This window comes from Rhinoderma darwinii, chromosome 8, assembly GCF_050947455.1.
Source record: "Rhinoderma darwinii isolate aRhiDar2 chromosome 8, aRhiDar2.hap1, whole genome shotgun sequence".
Taxonomy (NCBI): Eukaryota; Metazoa; Chordata; class Amphibia; order Anura; family Rhinodermatidae; genus Rhinoderma; species Rhinoderma darwinii.
In genome coordinates, this window is record NC_134694.1 from 80954571 (window position 1) to 80969254 (window position 14684).

The 14684-nt window shown below is 42.8% G+C and overlaps 1 protein-coding gene across 3 annotated transcripts in view; it reads right to left on the reverse strand.

Annotated features, from left to right (window-relative positions):
• Positions 1-14684, reverse strand: part of COL4A6 (collagen type IV alpha 6 chain) — a 247557-nt gene that overhangs the window by 12095 nt on the left and 220778 nt on the right. For all 3 annotated transcript variants that reach the window (XM_075835804.1, XM_075835802.1, XM_075835803.1), the window contains 5 exons: positions 9517-9624; positions 7864-7971; positions 6706-6777; positions 6395-6520; positions 5416-5526 (listed from right to left, as the gene is read on the reverse strand). In XM_075835804.1, the coding sequence (XP_075691919.1) occupies positions 5416-5526; positions 6395-6520; positions 6706-6777; positions 7864-7971; positions 9517-9624 (525 nt within the window). The remainder of the gene's footprint in view (positions 1-5415; positions 5527-6394; positions 6521-6705; positions 6778-7863; positions 7972-9516; positions 9625-14684) is intronic.

Consider the following 14684-nt stretch of genomic DNA (forward strand, 5'->3'; position numbering starts at 1 on the left):
ATTAGAAACCCTGATAAAACACCCCATTTTAAAAACTAGACCCCTCAAAGTATTCAAAACAGCATTTAGAAAGTTTTTTAACCCTTCAGGCATTTCACAGAAATTAAAGCAAAGTGGAGGTGAAATTTGCAATTTTCATTTTTCTTGCTGAATTTCAATTTTATTCAATTTTTTTTGTGTAACACGGAAGGTTTTACCAGAGAAACACTGCTAAATATGTATTGTCCAGATTCTGCAGTTTTTAGAAATGTCCCACATGTGGCTCTAGTGCGCTTGTGGACTAAAACACAAGCCCTAGAAGCAAAGAAGCACCTAGTGCATTTTGAGGCCCCTTTTTTATTAGAATATATTTTAGGCAGCATGCCAGGTTTGAAGAGGTGTTGAGGTGCCAAAACAGTAGGAATCCCCCAATAGTGACCCAATTTTGGAAACTACACCCCTCAAGGAATTAATTTATGGCTGTTGTTATCATTTTGACCACACAGTTTTTTCACAGCACCTATTTCAAAATTTCCTATTTTCACAGGGAACAAAATTCCCCATTTTGTTGCCCAATTTGTCCTGAGTGCGGCAATACCCCATTTGTGGTGATAAACTGCAATTTGGGCCCATGGGAGGGCTCAGAAGCAAAGGAGTGCTATGTGTTTGTTGGAGTCCAGATTTTGCTGGATTGGTTTTCGGGTGCCATGTCGCATTTGCAGAGCCCCAGAGGTATCAAAGCAATGGAAACCCACCAGAAGTGACCCCATTTTGGAAACTACACCCCTCAAGGAATTCATTTATGGGTGTTGTGACCATTTTGACCCCACAGTTTTTTCACAGAACTTATTTGAATTGGGCTGGGAATTTAAAAAAAAAATTTTTTTCCAATAATATGTAGTTTTGGCTGAAAATTTCTAATTTTCACAAGAAATAAAATAGCCCATTCTGTTGCCCAATTTGTCCTGAGTGCGGCAGTACCCCATTTGTGGTGATAAACTGCCGTTTGGGCCCATGGGAGGGCTCAGAAGGAAAGGACCACCATTTGGCCTACTGGGGATTTTTTGGTGCAAACTCATGTATGCAGTAGCCCCTGAGGTACCAGTACAGTTGAAACCCCCAAGAAGTGACCCCGTTTTAAAAACTACACCCTTGAGGCATTCATCTAGAGGTGTAGTGAGCATTTTGACCGGAGACATACACCCCATAAACTGTAATGTGGGTTCTCACGGGTACGTCAATACCCTACATGTGGCTGTAATCAGCTGCCTAGGCACGCAGCAGGGCTCAGAGGGGAAAGACGAGGGGGGGATAAGCTGTGCGGAGTGCATCAGGGTAAGTAAAACTGGGGTAGATTAAAAATCATGGGATGTATGATAAATTTTGAAGCACTCTTTCATACGGAGCCTTAGTTTTTCGGGACATGTGTCACATTGATATATTGTGTCCTTCCTTATCCCCCTCTTATAGCAGACTTTGTACCTCTTTTGACTTTTTTCTTTCTTGCCAGTTTGGGGAACTTCTCCTGGAAAGTGTTGCCCTGGTACGATGCGTGTGGCCTCGCCTCCAGAAGTACTGGGTGCCCCCCCCCCCTTCTTGGTCCATAAAAATTAGTTTCTTGATAACCACCTCTTGAAATTCCAGGAAAGTTCCCGTCTGGCCTGTACATCGATGTAGCACGTACGCGTTGTACAATGCCATCTGTATGATGTGCCCGGCCAGCTTCTTATACCACACCGCATAGCGCTGTAGGGCTTCAGGGCTTGATCTGACAAGTCCACCCCTCTCATGTACCTATAGTAGTCCAGGATGCAGTCTGGTTTGGGGGTCTCTGTACTGGTACCTCGTACAGGTACATGGGTACTGGTGTGACATCTCTCTTGTCCTTGTACTTGAAAAACAATATGTTGCTGCTAGATTGTGCCCTGCTCTCACCCCTTCTGAGCGTTTGCCCTGCAGAGTCTTAGGGAGGCCTCTCAGATTTCTTCTAGCAGTGCCGCATGCCGCCGGACTTCTGGAAGCGAGGCACTTGAAGAGTGGGACGCTGGTATAAAAATTATCCAGGTAGAGGTGGTAACCCTGGTCCAGCAGTGGGTGCACCAAATCCCACACAATTTTTGCATTAACTCCCAGTAAGGGGGGGGGGCATTCTGGGGGCTGAATACTGGTGTCCTTCCCTTCATATATCCTAAATTTGTAGGTATACCCTGATGCACTCTCGCACAGCTTATACATCTTTACGCCATAGCTTGCCCTCTTACCCGGCAGGTACTGGCGGAATTGAACCCTCCCTTTAAAATGTACCAAGGACTCAATAGAAATACACTTCTCGGGGGTGTATGCTTGGGAAAACAGGGCACTGAAACGGTCTAATAGGGGTCTCCATTTATACAAACGGTCAAAACTGGGGTCATCTCGGGGTGGGCACGGCTCATTATCAGTATAATGTAAGAAGCGAAGTATTGCCTCATTTATTTATTTTTTTAGGTTCCAGTTCAGTTCTGAAGTTGCTTTGAGGGGCCCATATATTAGAAACCCCTATCAAACACCCCATTTTAGAAACTAGACCCCTCAAAGTATTCACAACAGCATTTAGAAAGTTTATGAACCCTTTAAGTGTTTCACAGGAATTTTGAGCAAAGTAGAGGTGAAATCTACTTTTTTTTTTGTCAGAAAATCCTTTTTATACCACTTTTTTTTATAACACAAAAGGTTTTATCAGAGAAACGCAACTTAATACTTATTGCCCAGATTCTGCAGTTTAGAGAAATATCCCACATGTGGCCCTAGTGCGGTAATGGACTGAAGCACCGGCCTCAGAAGCAAAGGAGCACCTAGTGGATTTTGAGGCCTCTTTTTTATTAGGCACCATGTCCAGTTTGAAGAGGTCTTGTGGTGCCAAAACAGTGGAAACCCCCCAAAAGTGACAGCATTTTGGAAACTAGACACCTTGAGGAATCCATTGTAGTTTTCTTGGGGTGCATGCGGCTTTTTGTTCAGTTTTTATTCTATTTTTAAGTGGCGCGGTGATTAAAAAACAGCAATTCTACTATTGTTTTTTTATTCTATTTTTTTTACAGCGTTCACCGTGCGCTATAAATGACATATTCACTTTATTCTGCGGGGCTATACGATTACGGCGATACCAGATGTTTATAGTTTTTTTTTATGTCTTATGGCGTTTGCACAATAAAATACGTTTTGTAAAAAATCATTCACTTTTTGTGTTATCATATTCTAAGAGCCATAACGTTTTTATTTTTCCATCAATAAAGCCGTGCGAGGACTTATTTTTTGCGTAACGAACTGTAGTGTCCATCAATACCATTTTTAGGTACATGCGACTTTTTGATCTCTTTTTATTCCATTTTTTGCAAAATGAAGTGACCAAAGAATTGTGATTCTGGGACGGTTTATTATTATTTTATTTTACGACGTTCACCACGTGGGATAAATAATAAAATAATTTTGTAGTTCAGGCAGTTACGGATGCGGCGATACCAATTATGTATAGTTTATTTGTTTGTTTATATATTTTTATTAATAATAAAGGACTTTTAAATCTTCTATTTTCTTATTTTTACACATCTTTTTTTAACTTTTTTTTTAACTTTTTTACTTTGTCCCACTAGTGGACATGAGGGCAGGAGGCCCTGATCGCTATTCTAATACACTGCACTACATGCGTAGTGCAGTGTATTAGAACTGTCAGCTACTCACTGACAGCAAGCATAGTGGGTCACCATTGTTTGGTGTCCGGTTGCCATAGTCACCATCGCCGGCCGCTATCGTGTAGCAGGCCAGCGATGGCAGCTTAACCCCTAAAAAGCCGTGATCGCTATTGAACACGGCTTTTCAGGGGTTAATCAGCGGGGACACAGCGATCGGTCCCCGCTGTAGGAGCTGTGACAGCTGCTGTACGAGACAGCAGCTGTCACAGCTCCTGTATGTGTCGGGAGGACGGCCGAAACGGCCGTTACTCCCGAGACGTACTATTCCGTCATGGAGCACGAACAGGGCGCTTACCATGACGTAATAGTACGTCAATGAGCGTTAAGGGGTTAAGGCCCCATGCACACGAACGTAAAAACGCCCGTAATTACGGGCCGTAATTACGACCCGTAATTACGGGCCCATAGACTTCTATTGGCCACGGGTACCTCCCCGTATGCTTAGGGGAAGGTGCCCGTGCCGTTAAAAAATATAGAAAATGTTCTAGTACAGGCCGTAATAACGGCACGGGCAGGCCCATAAAAGTCTATGGGGCTCCTGTAATTACGGGTGACTACGTGTGTGCACCCATAATTACGGGAGCGTTGCTAGGCGAAGTCGGGATAGTCACTGTCCAGGGTGCTGAAAGAGTTAAACGATCGGCAGTAACTCTTTCAGCACCCTGGACAGTGGCTACCGATCAGAATATAGATCAACCTGTTCATACCTACCCAGAACTCCCTGATTCTTCCTCTAGTCCGGCCTCCCGGGATGACGTTTCAGCCCATGTGACCGCTGCAGCCAATCACAAGCTGCAGCGGTCACATGGACTGCCGCGTCATCCAGGGAGGTCGCACTGGATGTCAAGAGAGGGACGCGTCACCAAGACAACGGCTGGGTAAGTATGAATTTCTTTTACTTTTTCTGCGAAAAGGGATGTCCCTTTTTCTATCCTGCACTGATAGAGAGAAGGGCTGCCGATTACTGGAGTGCAATTTTGCAGCGAAAACGTGCCCGTAAATACGGGTGGAATACAGGTGAGACCGGACCCGTATTTATGGTCACGGGTCCGTTAATACTGGTGCAATACGGGTCGAATACGTGTGACCAAGGACCCGTATTTACGCCAGTATTTACCGGAGGACAAAAATACGTTAGTGACATGTGGCCTTAAAGACCCTGTTACAAGGATTAGAAAAATAAAGTAATCTAAGGCTATGTTCACACGGAGTATTTTGCCGAGTTTTTTGACGCGGAAACCGCGTCGCAAAACTCGGCAGAAACGGCCCGAGAACGCCTCCCATTGATTTCAATGGGAGGCGTCGGCGTCTTTTTCCCGCGAGCAGTAAAACTGCCTCGCGGGAAAAAGAAGCGACATGCCCTATCTTCGGGCGCTTCCGCCTCCGACCTCCCATTGACTTCAATGGGAGGCAGGAGAAAGCGTATTTCTCGCTGTTTTATGCCCGCGGCGCTCAATGGCCGCGGGCGAAAAACGGCGCGATAATTGCCGCGAAAATCGGCGTGCAGGGAGAGGAATATCTGCCTCAAAGTTCCAAACTGAATTTTGAGGCAGATATTCCTCCCCCAAAATACTCCGTGTGAACATAGCCTAATAGGCAGAATGAAGGAAAATATGTCCTGAACACAAGTTTCCTATTTGCAAATGTAATTTTGGTTAACAAAACGAAAAATAAATGGAACACAATAAATATATATTGTACATACCCATTTCTCCATCTCTCCCAGCTGGTCCAGGGTCTCCAGGTAATCCAGGTATAACATTCGATGTCCCTGGTGATCCCGAAGGTCCCGGTGGCCCAGGAATACCAGGTAAGCCTGAAAAGTAAATTTAGGTATTCATCTAAAGTCTAGACTAAAAATAAAAGCAGATCACAAAAGCTCAGAGGGCTATGTATCCAATATGAATTAGTATTAAAGGCTATGTAAACCTTTGAATGGCTTTTTTTTTTTTATTAAAAGGTCAATCAGTGTGATTGATGCAACTTTATACATTATTTTTACTTTGAGTTACAGCTGCTCTGTATTCTCTATACAGAGCAGCTGTATGTTTCGCTATGATCTGTCAGTGCCACGCACCTGACGGGTTCAGTGTCTGCGGGTCCTGCGTGTCTCGGAAACACAGGATTCACCTGTAATCTATCACATCTAAGATATGAACTTAGATTAATATAGATCAGCAGCACTGGACACACAACTTGGGTGGGTGCACGCCTCCTGAGTCACAGTCCAATGACCCTACAATGTAGTGAAAAAGGAAAGTGAGGCAGCATTTGGCTGTATTGACTCACTTTCCATCTTCTCTAAGATATGAACTTAGATGTGATGGATAATAGGTGGATCCTGCATGTCAGAGACACTGAACCTGTCAGTCCTGCGGAACTGACGGGAGCAGGATTTAGCAAACGATATAGCTGCTCTTTATAGAGAATACAGAGCAGCTGTATTTCAAAAAGTAAAAATAATTTTGAATAAAAACGGTTTATAAAGTTGCACCAATCACAAGGTGTACATATCTTGCTTTGCTTTGGTAAAACTTTGTCTATACAATACATAGTAAACAGTTGTCCATGGCTGAAACATGAATGTATTTGACCTAATAAAACACTAGGAACATAAGATGTAGGATTGTTTAATGTGAACTAAAATTTACATTTAATAAGATTAATAAAGGATCTTGTCTTACCTGGATCTCCACTGGCACCTTTTACACCTTCAACTCCTGGCTGTCCAGGTACTGTGTTGGAAAAGCCCCTTTCACCTTTAGAACCTGGAAATCCTGGTGACCCTGAGCGCCCTGCTTCACTTAACCCTTTTATTTTTTGAGGGAAATTTTTTTTTTAGTTAAAAATGAAATCATTGCAATGCATATGAATTTAATTTTTCCCAAATTTACCCACAAAACCATGGAGCAATTTTCAGATGAAAGGAAAATATTACTTAAACTACCAGAACAGTTTCTAAAATAGTGTAATTTTCAGAGTATGCAATAATTACCAGGTGTGCCAGGTAAGCCCCTTGTGCCAGGCAAACCATTTAGTCCATCCAAACCTGGAAATCCTGGAAAACCTGAAATATAAGCAAAAAGCGTTACTTAGAAAAATTTAGTAAAACTGAAATCTAGACTGGCTTACAGAACATGAAACATTTTGGATATAAATATTTAATGGTGTTATCTTATCAAAACATCCCCTATAAAAAAAAAGCCAGTGCAGTGATCAGCTGACTACTTCGCTAACCCCTGTTGATGATCTATTATAGCTGGGAAAAGCCGCCATATAATGCAGGGACGAGTCGGTTCTGCCAGAGCGAAGCATACTATTACATAGAATCTCTCCATTTTTACTGATAGGGTCCCTAGCCGGAGATCCCCTTTATAATGTTTATTTGCCCAAATTGGGTATACAGACAGGGGTTGTCCTAGTGAGACTTTTAAGCTAGTCTGTCTTCTTTGTAGGGCTTCTGTAAAAAGTCAATGTAAATGTTTTCATGAGTAGTAGTAATCTACTTATCTCCAATAAGCATTATAATTTATGTCATGATATTAAACAGTTGATATCAGTACTAATGCCCATCTTGCCCCCAGTGCTACACTTGCCATGGCGCCCACTATAATTAATGAGAATTCATACGTATATAGTTTAAGGAACACAGCAATTCTCCAAAGTACAAAATCATGCTTGATGCCGTCCTTGGCTCTGGCAAATGCAGATTCACTTAGTTTGTTAGTATGTACAGGTACAGACACTGCAGTTGTTTCCTGAGGTTCACTTGGTTGGATGGCAGCCATACACATAAGACAGTTGTTGGCTCAATGTGTCCATCTCAATTCTCTTCCATGCTATAGAGTTTAGTTAATCTTTGGTAAATTTACATTACTATATAAGGACATTGGAAAAATAATTCCCTAATATTACTAGAAGTACTCCCTTTACAAATGTGAGATTTCAATTTATATATATTACCATCCATATACATTGTGAACTAAATAAAAATATTTGAGGATAGTTTCACCTCACTTTTTAGTGTAATATCCAGGCAGCAGAGGTATTTATCAATGGGTAAGTTGTGCTTATGCATTCATTCTGCAGTAACATATACAGTAAATCATCTTATAGGGTTAGTCAATAAACAAGACCATGTAGACTATTTTACCTTTGACACCTGGAGTTCCTACAGGTCCGGGGAATCCTGGGGATCCTGGTAAACCTGGGTTTCCCACAAATCCAGGGTTTCCTCTAAATCCTGGCTGGCCTGGAGAACCTGAGAGAGAGCATTGGGATTGATGAATGCTATGTCCAGAGAACATATAGCTTATACTATTCCCATGTCATCTCAAACACATGTACAGAGCTCCCTCCCTTCATTGACATTGTATTGTTATCCTTATTATAGTTACTGCTGGTGTGAACTTTCAGCAGTGTGGTTTTCTATTGTGCTGGTATCTGCTCAGTGTTCCTATCTGACACTGTAGAATATAAGTCTGCACTCACTTAAGAGCCTTTTACAGCTGCCGATATTCGACCGGTGCAGCGAGTGCCGATCAACAAGACATCGTTTGCTCCTGTCACACAGAGCTATGTTTGGGGACGAGCAGTCGTTACTCCGATCGCTCGTCCCCATACATTATTATCATGTCGCCAGCGCGTCTCCCTGTTTACTGCCGACAACGATAATATTTAACTTTTTTAAAACAACACAATCAGCAGATGATCAAGCGGCAGATCGGCAGACTGTGATCGGCAGACAAGAAGGCTCGTTCCTGATGTTTGCCGTTTTACACAGGGCAATTATCGGGAACGAGCGTTCTTGTCTGCCCGATAATCACCCAGTGTAAAAGGGCCTTTAGGGTTTGCCGTAGAGATAAAATGAAAGGCCTATTCTCAATATCTGATCGACAGGGGCCTGACACTTGGCAACTTTGCCGATCAGATGTTTTGAAGGAGCCGCAGCTTCCCCTTCATTCCTTCACTGCTCCATACTGTGAAACACAGACACACTTGTAGTGGTGGTTCACAGTATTACAGCCTTCCCCAATTCAAGTAAATAGAAGAAGGCTGTAATACTGTGAACCACCGCTGCAACTGTTTACCATGAACCGCTGTGAATGGGAGAAGGCTGTAATTCACGGGTCCTCCTCTCATCTCTGTCCCGCAATGACACGTCGACACAGCATTGGACCGCTGTGACGTGTCAACCCCACTGAGGTCACCATTGCGGCCAATGATTGACTGCAGTGGTCACATGTTGTGTCGACACGTAATGACTCGAGCAGAAAGAACAGAGACCGTAGGTGGACCCAGAAAGTGTCGGCACAGGAGGAGCAGGGCATTGGTAAGGGGAGTATAACTTCTTTTGTTATTTTATAACATTGTAAGATCTATATAAAAATATTTATGTGGCTGGATAACCCCTTTAAAGGCAAACTATCACCAGAAAATGACATATTGCCTAAATCAGGTTTTAATTATAAATATATTTTTGATGTTGATGGTGTTTTTGTTTTACTTTGTTGTTGTTACTATATACATTTCTGTATTGATTGATTCCCATTCATTTCAGCTGTCATAAAGCACACACCCTGCTGTACTGTCTATAGAGACAATACAGGAAGGAAGTGTGTGTCTCCAGTATGCCCCCCACCAGGTAAGGTCTTATAAATAAAAAATAAAGTAAATGTCTAAAAAACAAAAACCAACACATTATTTCCCTTCTAACATTAAGTGAGGACACGTAATGACTCCTTAGGCACAATTGTGGTGCTTTTAGTAAAATCGAACATTATTACATATAAATAATGTACAATACCTGGTTGTCCTGGACGCCCAGCATCTCCTCTAAAGCCTCTCGGTCCAGAGCTTCCTGGATTTCCAGATAATCCAACATCTCCCGGAAATCCATTGAATCCTCTTGAGCCTGCAAATTGAAAGATAACTTAAAATAAATCCTGGACAGATATCATTTTGTGCACAAGTGTCAGGTAAGTTCTTTATTCAAGCAACGCCAGATCCCTCCTGCTGATCTCACTCCACCAAATTTTGACATATCTGTATGATATGCCACATTTTACTGATTGGTAAGGATACAATCTCTGGGACCCGCATGATCACTAGAATGAAAAGACTGCAGTGCTAGTAAAGGACAGTTACCCTTTTGATTTTTTGCCTGCACAGCTTCACTTCCAAGCCGGGGCTGTGCTGCAGTCCTCTGTACAGTGCCTGATCGGCAGATTTGCTTTGAAGAGAGAATGTCTAAGGCCCTGTTCACACTGAGTTTTTTGACACGTTTTTTGACGCGGAAAACGCGTCGGAAAACGCGCCAAAAACGACCCAAAATGACTCCCATTGATTTCAATGGGAGACGGAGGCGTTTTTTACCGCGAGTAAAAAAAACGCCTCGCGGCAAAAAGAAGGGACATGACCCTTCTTGATGCGGTTTCCGCGTCCAAAACCGCATTGAAAGCAATGGGGACACGTCAAAAAACACCTCGAACTAGTGAGGTGTTTTCTGACGAGTATATTGCCGAGTGTTTTGCAGGAGTCGTCTCCTGCTGCTAGTCCAGCCCAGCAAGGGGCTGTCATTTCCTGTCTGCTCGTGGAGCCTGAAAAACATCGTGGACAGAACTCAGGGATACAGAAAACCGAAGTCCTGCATCCAAATCGAATACAAGTAAGTGCAATTGCTCCTATGTTCCATACATGCTATACATGTATGGAGCTGTGCATTTTTTTTTTTAGAATTTTTTTTTTTAATTTTTTTTTTCAATTTTTTTTTTTTTAATTTTTTAATTTTGTTATGCAGTTGTTCATGTATGTCATCTCTTTTTTATTTTTTTTTAACATTTCAGGAACAGAAATGACGACAGCAGAGGTGTACCACCGAATGGACATTGATGTTGGGAAATTGATTCAAGAAGTAAGTATACTTTTTTTTTTTAATGTGGGCCTGTTCACATCAGCGTGGTTTCCGCTGAGGGGTTCCGTCGGTGCTTTCAGTCAGGGGAACCCCTCAACGGAAAGGCAAGTGTGAAGTGGTGACAGATCCGTTGCTAATGGTTTCTGTTTGTCCCCGTTGTGCAAAGGGTTCTGTCGTTTCGACTGAACCAATACCGCAGTGTAGGGAATCCCATTAGCAACGGATCCATCAGCATTGAAGTCAATGATGATGCAAACAGAAAACAATGTTTTTTTTAATGTGGGCCTGTTCACATCAGCGTGGTTTCTGCTGAGGGGTTCCGTCGGTGCTTTCAGTCAGGGGAACCCCTCAACGGAAAGGCAAGTGTGAAGTAAGTTCCGTTTGCATCACCATTCATTTCAATGGTGACAGATCCGTTGACAGAAGGATGTCAGGCTGCGTTCACACGACCATGTTACGTCCGTAATGTACGGAACGTATTTCAGCCGGAAGACCCGGACCGAAGACAGTGCAGGGAGCCGGGCTCCTAGCATCATAGTGATGTACGACGCTAGGAGTCCCTGCCTCGCTGCAGGACAACTGTCCCGTACTGTAATCATGATTACAGTACGGGACAGTAGTTCCACGCAGAGGCAGGGACTCCTAGCATCGTACATAACTATGATGCTAGGAGCCCGGCTCCCTGCACTGTCTTCGGTCCGGGTCTTCCGGCCGAAATACGTTCCGTACATTATGTACGTAACATGGTTGTGTGAACCCAGCCTCATGCGTGTGAAAACCTCGGCAAAAACAGCCTGGAAAACCGCCTCAAAAACCACGTCAAAAACCACGTCAAAAACCACATCAAACATGAAAACCTCCAGGGTCAGTTTTTACAGGAGGAATTTTCCTCCTGCAAAAAACTCCGTGTGAACAGGGCCTAAGGGGCCTCTGCCATAACATAACAAAGTGAGAAGAACCTTCAGGGCACGTCCTACTTTAACCCCTTAAGGACACAGCCTGTTTTGGCCTTCAGGACACAGCCTATTTTTTCAAATCTGACATGTGTCACTTTATGTGGTAATAACTCCGGAATGCTTTTACCTATCCAAGCGATTCTGAGATTGTTTTCTCGTGACATATTGTACTTGATGTTAGTGAAAAAATTTGGTCGATAAATTCAATATTTATTTGTGAAAAACTTCAAATTTTAGCAAAAATGTGCAAAAATTAGCATTTTTCTAAATTGAAATGTATTTGCTTGTGAAACACATAGTAATACCACACAAAATAGTTACTAGTTACCATTTCCTATATGTCTACTTTATGTTTGCATCATTTTTTTTCACGTACTTTTATTTTTCTAGGACGTTACGAGGCTTAGAAATTTAGCAGCAATTTCTCATATTTTCAATAAAATTTCAAAAGGCTATTTTTTCAGGGACCAGTTCAGTTCTGAAGTGGCTTTGAGGGCCTTATATATTAGAAAGTCCCCATAAATCACCCCATTTTGAAAACTGTACCCCTCAAGGTATTCAAAACCACATTCAGAAAATATTTTAACCCTTTAGGCGTTTCACAGGAATTAAGGCAAAGTAGAGGTGAAATTTGCAAATTTCATTTTTTTTGCCGAAATTCATTTGTAATAAAAAAAAATCTGTAACACAGAAGGTTTTACCAGGGAAACGCAACTCAATATTTATTGCCCAGATTCTGCAGATTTTAGAAATATCCAACATGTGGCCCTAGTGTCCTAATGGACTGAAGCACAGGCCTCAGAAGCAAAGGAGCAGCTAGTGGATTTCGGGGCCTCCTTTTTTTAGGAATATATTTTAGGCACCATGTCAGGTTTGAGGAGGTCTTGTGGTGCCTAAACAGCCGAAACCCCCCCCAAAGTGACCCCATTTTGGAAACTACACCCCTCAAGGCATTTTTCTAGGGGTATAGTTAGCATTTTGACCCCACAGTTTTTTTGCAGAATTTTGTGGAATTAGTCTGTGAAGATGAAAATCACCTATTTTTCTGTGGAAACATAGAATTTTTTCATTTTTACAAGGAATAAAGGAGAAAAAGCCGCCCAACATTTGTAAAGCAATTTCTCCCGATTACGGCAATACCCCATATGTGGTCGTAAACTGATGTTTGGACCCACAGCAGGGCTCAGAAGGGAGGGAGCGCCTTTTGGATTTTGGAAGCAGATTTTGCTGGATTGGTTTTCAGTGCCATGTCGGGTTTGCAACGCCCCGGAGGGACCAAAACAGTGGAAACCCCCCAAAAGTCACCCTATTTTGGAATCTACACCCCTCAAGGAATTTTTCTAGGGGTATAGTGAGCATTTTGGCCCCTCAGGATGTTTTTTAGAGCTAGGGTGACCAAAAAACAGCGATTTTGGCGCTTTAAATTCTTTATTTATTACAGCGTTCACCGTGCTCAATAAATTACGTTTTAATTTATTCTGCCGGTCGGTACGATTACGCCGATACCATATGTGTATAGTTTTTTTTAAGTTTTGCAGCGTTTGCACAATAAAATGAAGTTTCTATAAAATAATTTATTTTCTGGGACACGCTATTCTGAGCCGTAACTTTTTTATTTTTTCGTCAAAAAAGCTGTGGGAGGTCTTGTTTTTTGCGGGACGGGTTGTAGTTTTTATTGGTACCATTTTGGGGTAAATGCAACTTTTTGATCACTTTTTATTCTATATCTTGGGAGGGGTGGTGACCAAAAAATAGCGATGCTGACAGTTTTCAGTTTATTTTGTTTGTGGCGTTCACCGTGCGGAAAAATTAACATTATAGTTTCATAGATTGGGTCGTTACGAACGCGGCGATACCAAATATGTGTACTTTTTTTAAACGTTTTCATTTTTTCCCTATAATAAATGATTTATTATAGGAAAACAAAACCTTTTATTTTTACACTTTTATAAAACATTTTTATTAACTTTTTTTTACTTTTTACACTTTATATTTTTGTTTATTAACTTTTTTTTTTACTTTTTACACTTTCTTTTTTTGACCTGCAGCTCTGATCGCTGCTAGAATACATTACACTACCTAGGTAGTGTAATGTATTCCAACTGTCAGTGTGACGTCACAGTCACTTTGACAGTTGGTCTACGAGGATCAGCAGAGGCTGATCCTAATAGTCTGACATACATGGCAGACCTGGGGGCCGTTGTCTGGCCCCCGGGTGCCATCACAAGCATCAGAAGCCCCCACGATTGCATGGGGGCTGCTGATGCGCTACAAACCCGCTACATGCGGAGATTGCAATCGAGCCCCGCATGTAACGGGTTAATTGCCGAAATCAGCGGCGATGAGCCGCTGATCGGCAACACTGGAGAGTGTCCGCTGTCGGGGACAGCTGATCTCCAAGTTCCCGATGCACACTGTCGCCGACAGTGTGCATCGGGAACGACACAGTGACTTCCTGTCACTCTGACAGGAAGCCTATCAGGACCAGCCGAAGGTTGGTCCTGATGGGCTTCTGTCCATGGCAGACCCGGAAGCCATTGTTTGGCTTCCGTTTGCCATACTAACTATCGGCAGACCCCGCGATTTCGGACGGGGGTCTGCCGATATGTTAGAAACCCCTAAAATTCGGCGATTGCACCCGATCGCCGAATTTAAGGGGTTAATGCGCCGAAATCAGCGGCAAAGGACCGCTGGCCGGCAAGAGGGGAGTGTCAGCTGTCGGCGACAGCTGACCTCCTGGTTCCCGGTGCACACTGTCGCCGACAGTGTGCACCGGGATTAACTCAGTAACTGTACGTCCTCGTGCGGGAAGTAACTTCCCGCAACGACGTACAGTTACGTCCTGGTGCGGATAGGGGTTAAAAACCATATAGCTTAGCTGAGCTCCTATGATGCAGTGGGACCGTTATATTTTCCTATATTAGAATACTGCACAGTGCCTGATGTAAAGGTGACATTTTCTAGAATGCAAATCACTAGACTAAGGGCAGACGCTGAGCCAACAAGAAATACTGGGAACTTTGATTACTGAACTTGAAGTGCCTTGCAAACATTGAACCAACAGGAAATACTGAGAGCATTTATTTCTGTAGTATGGTGAATGCA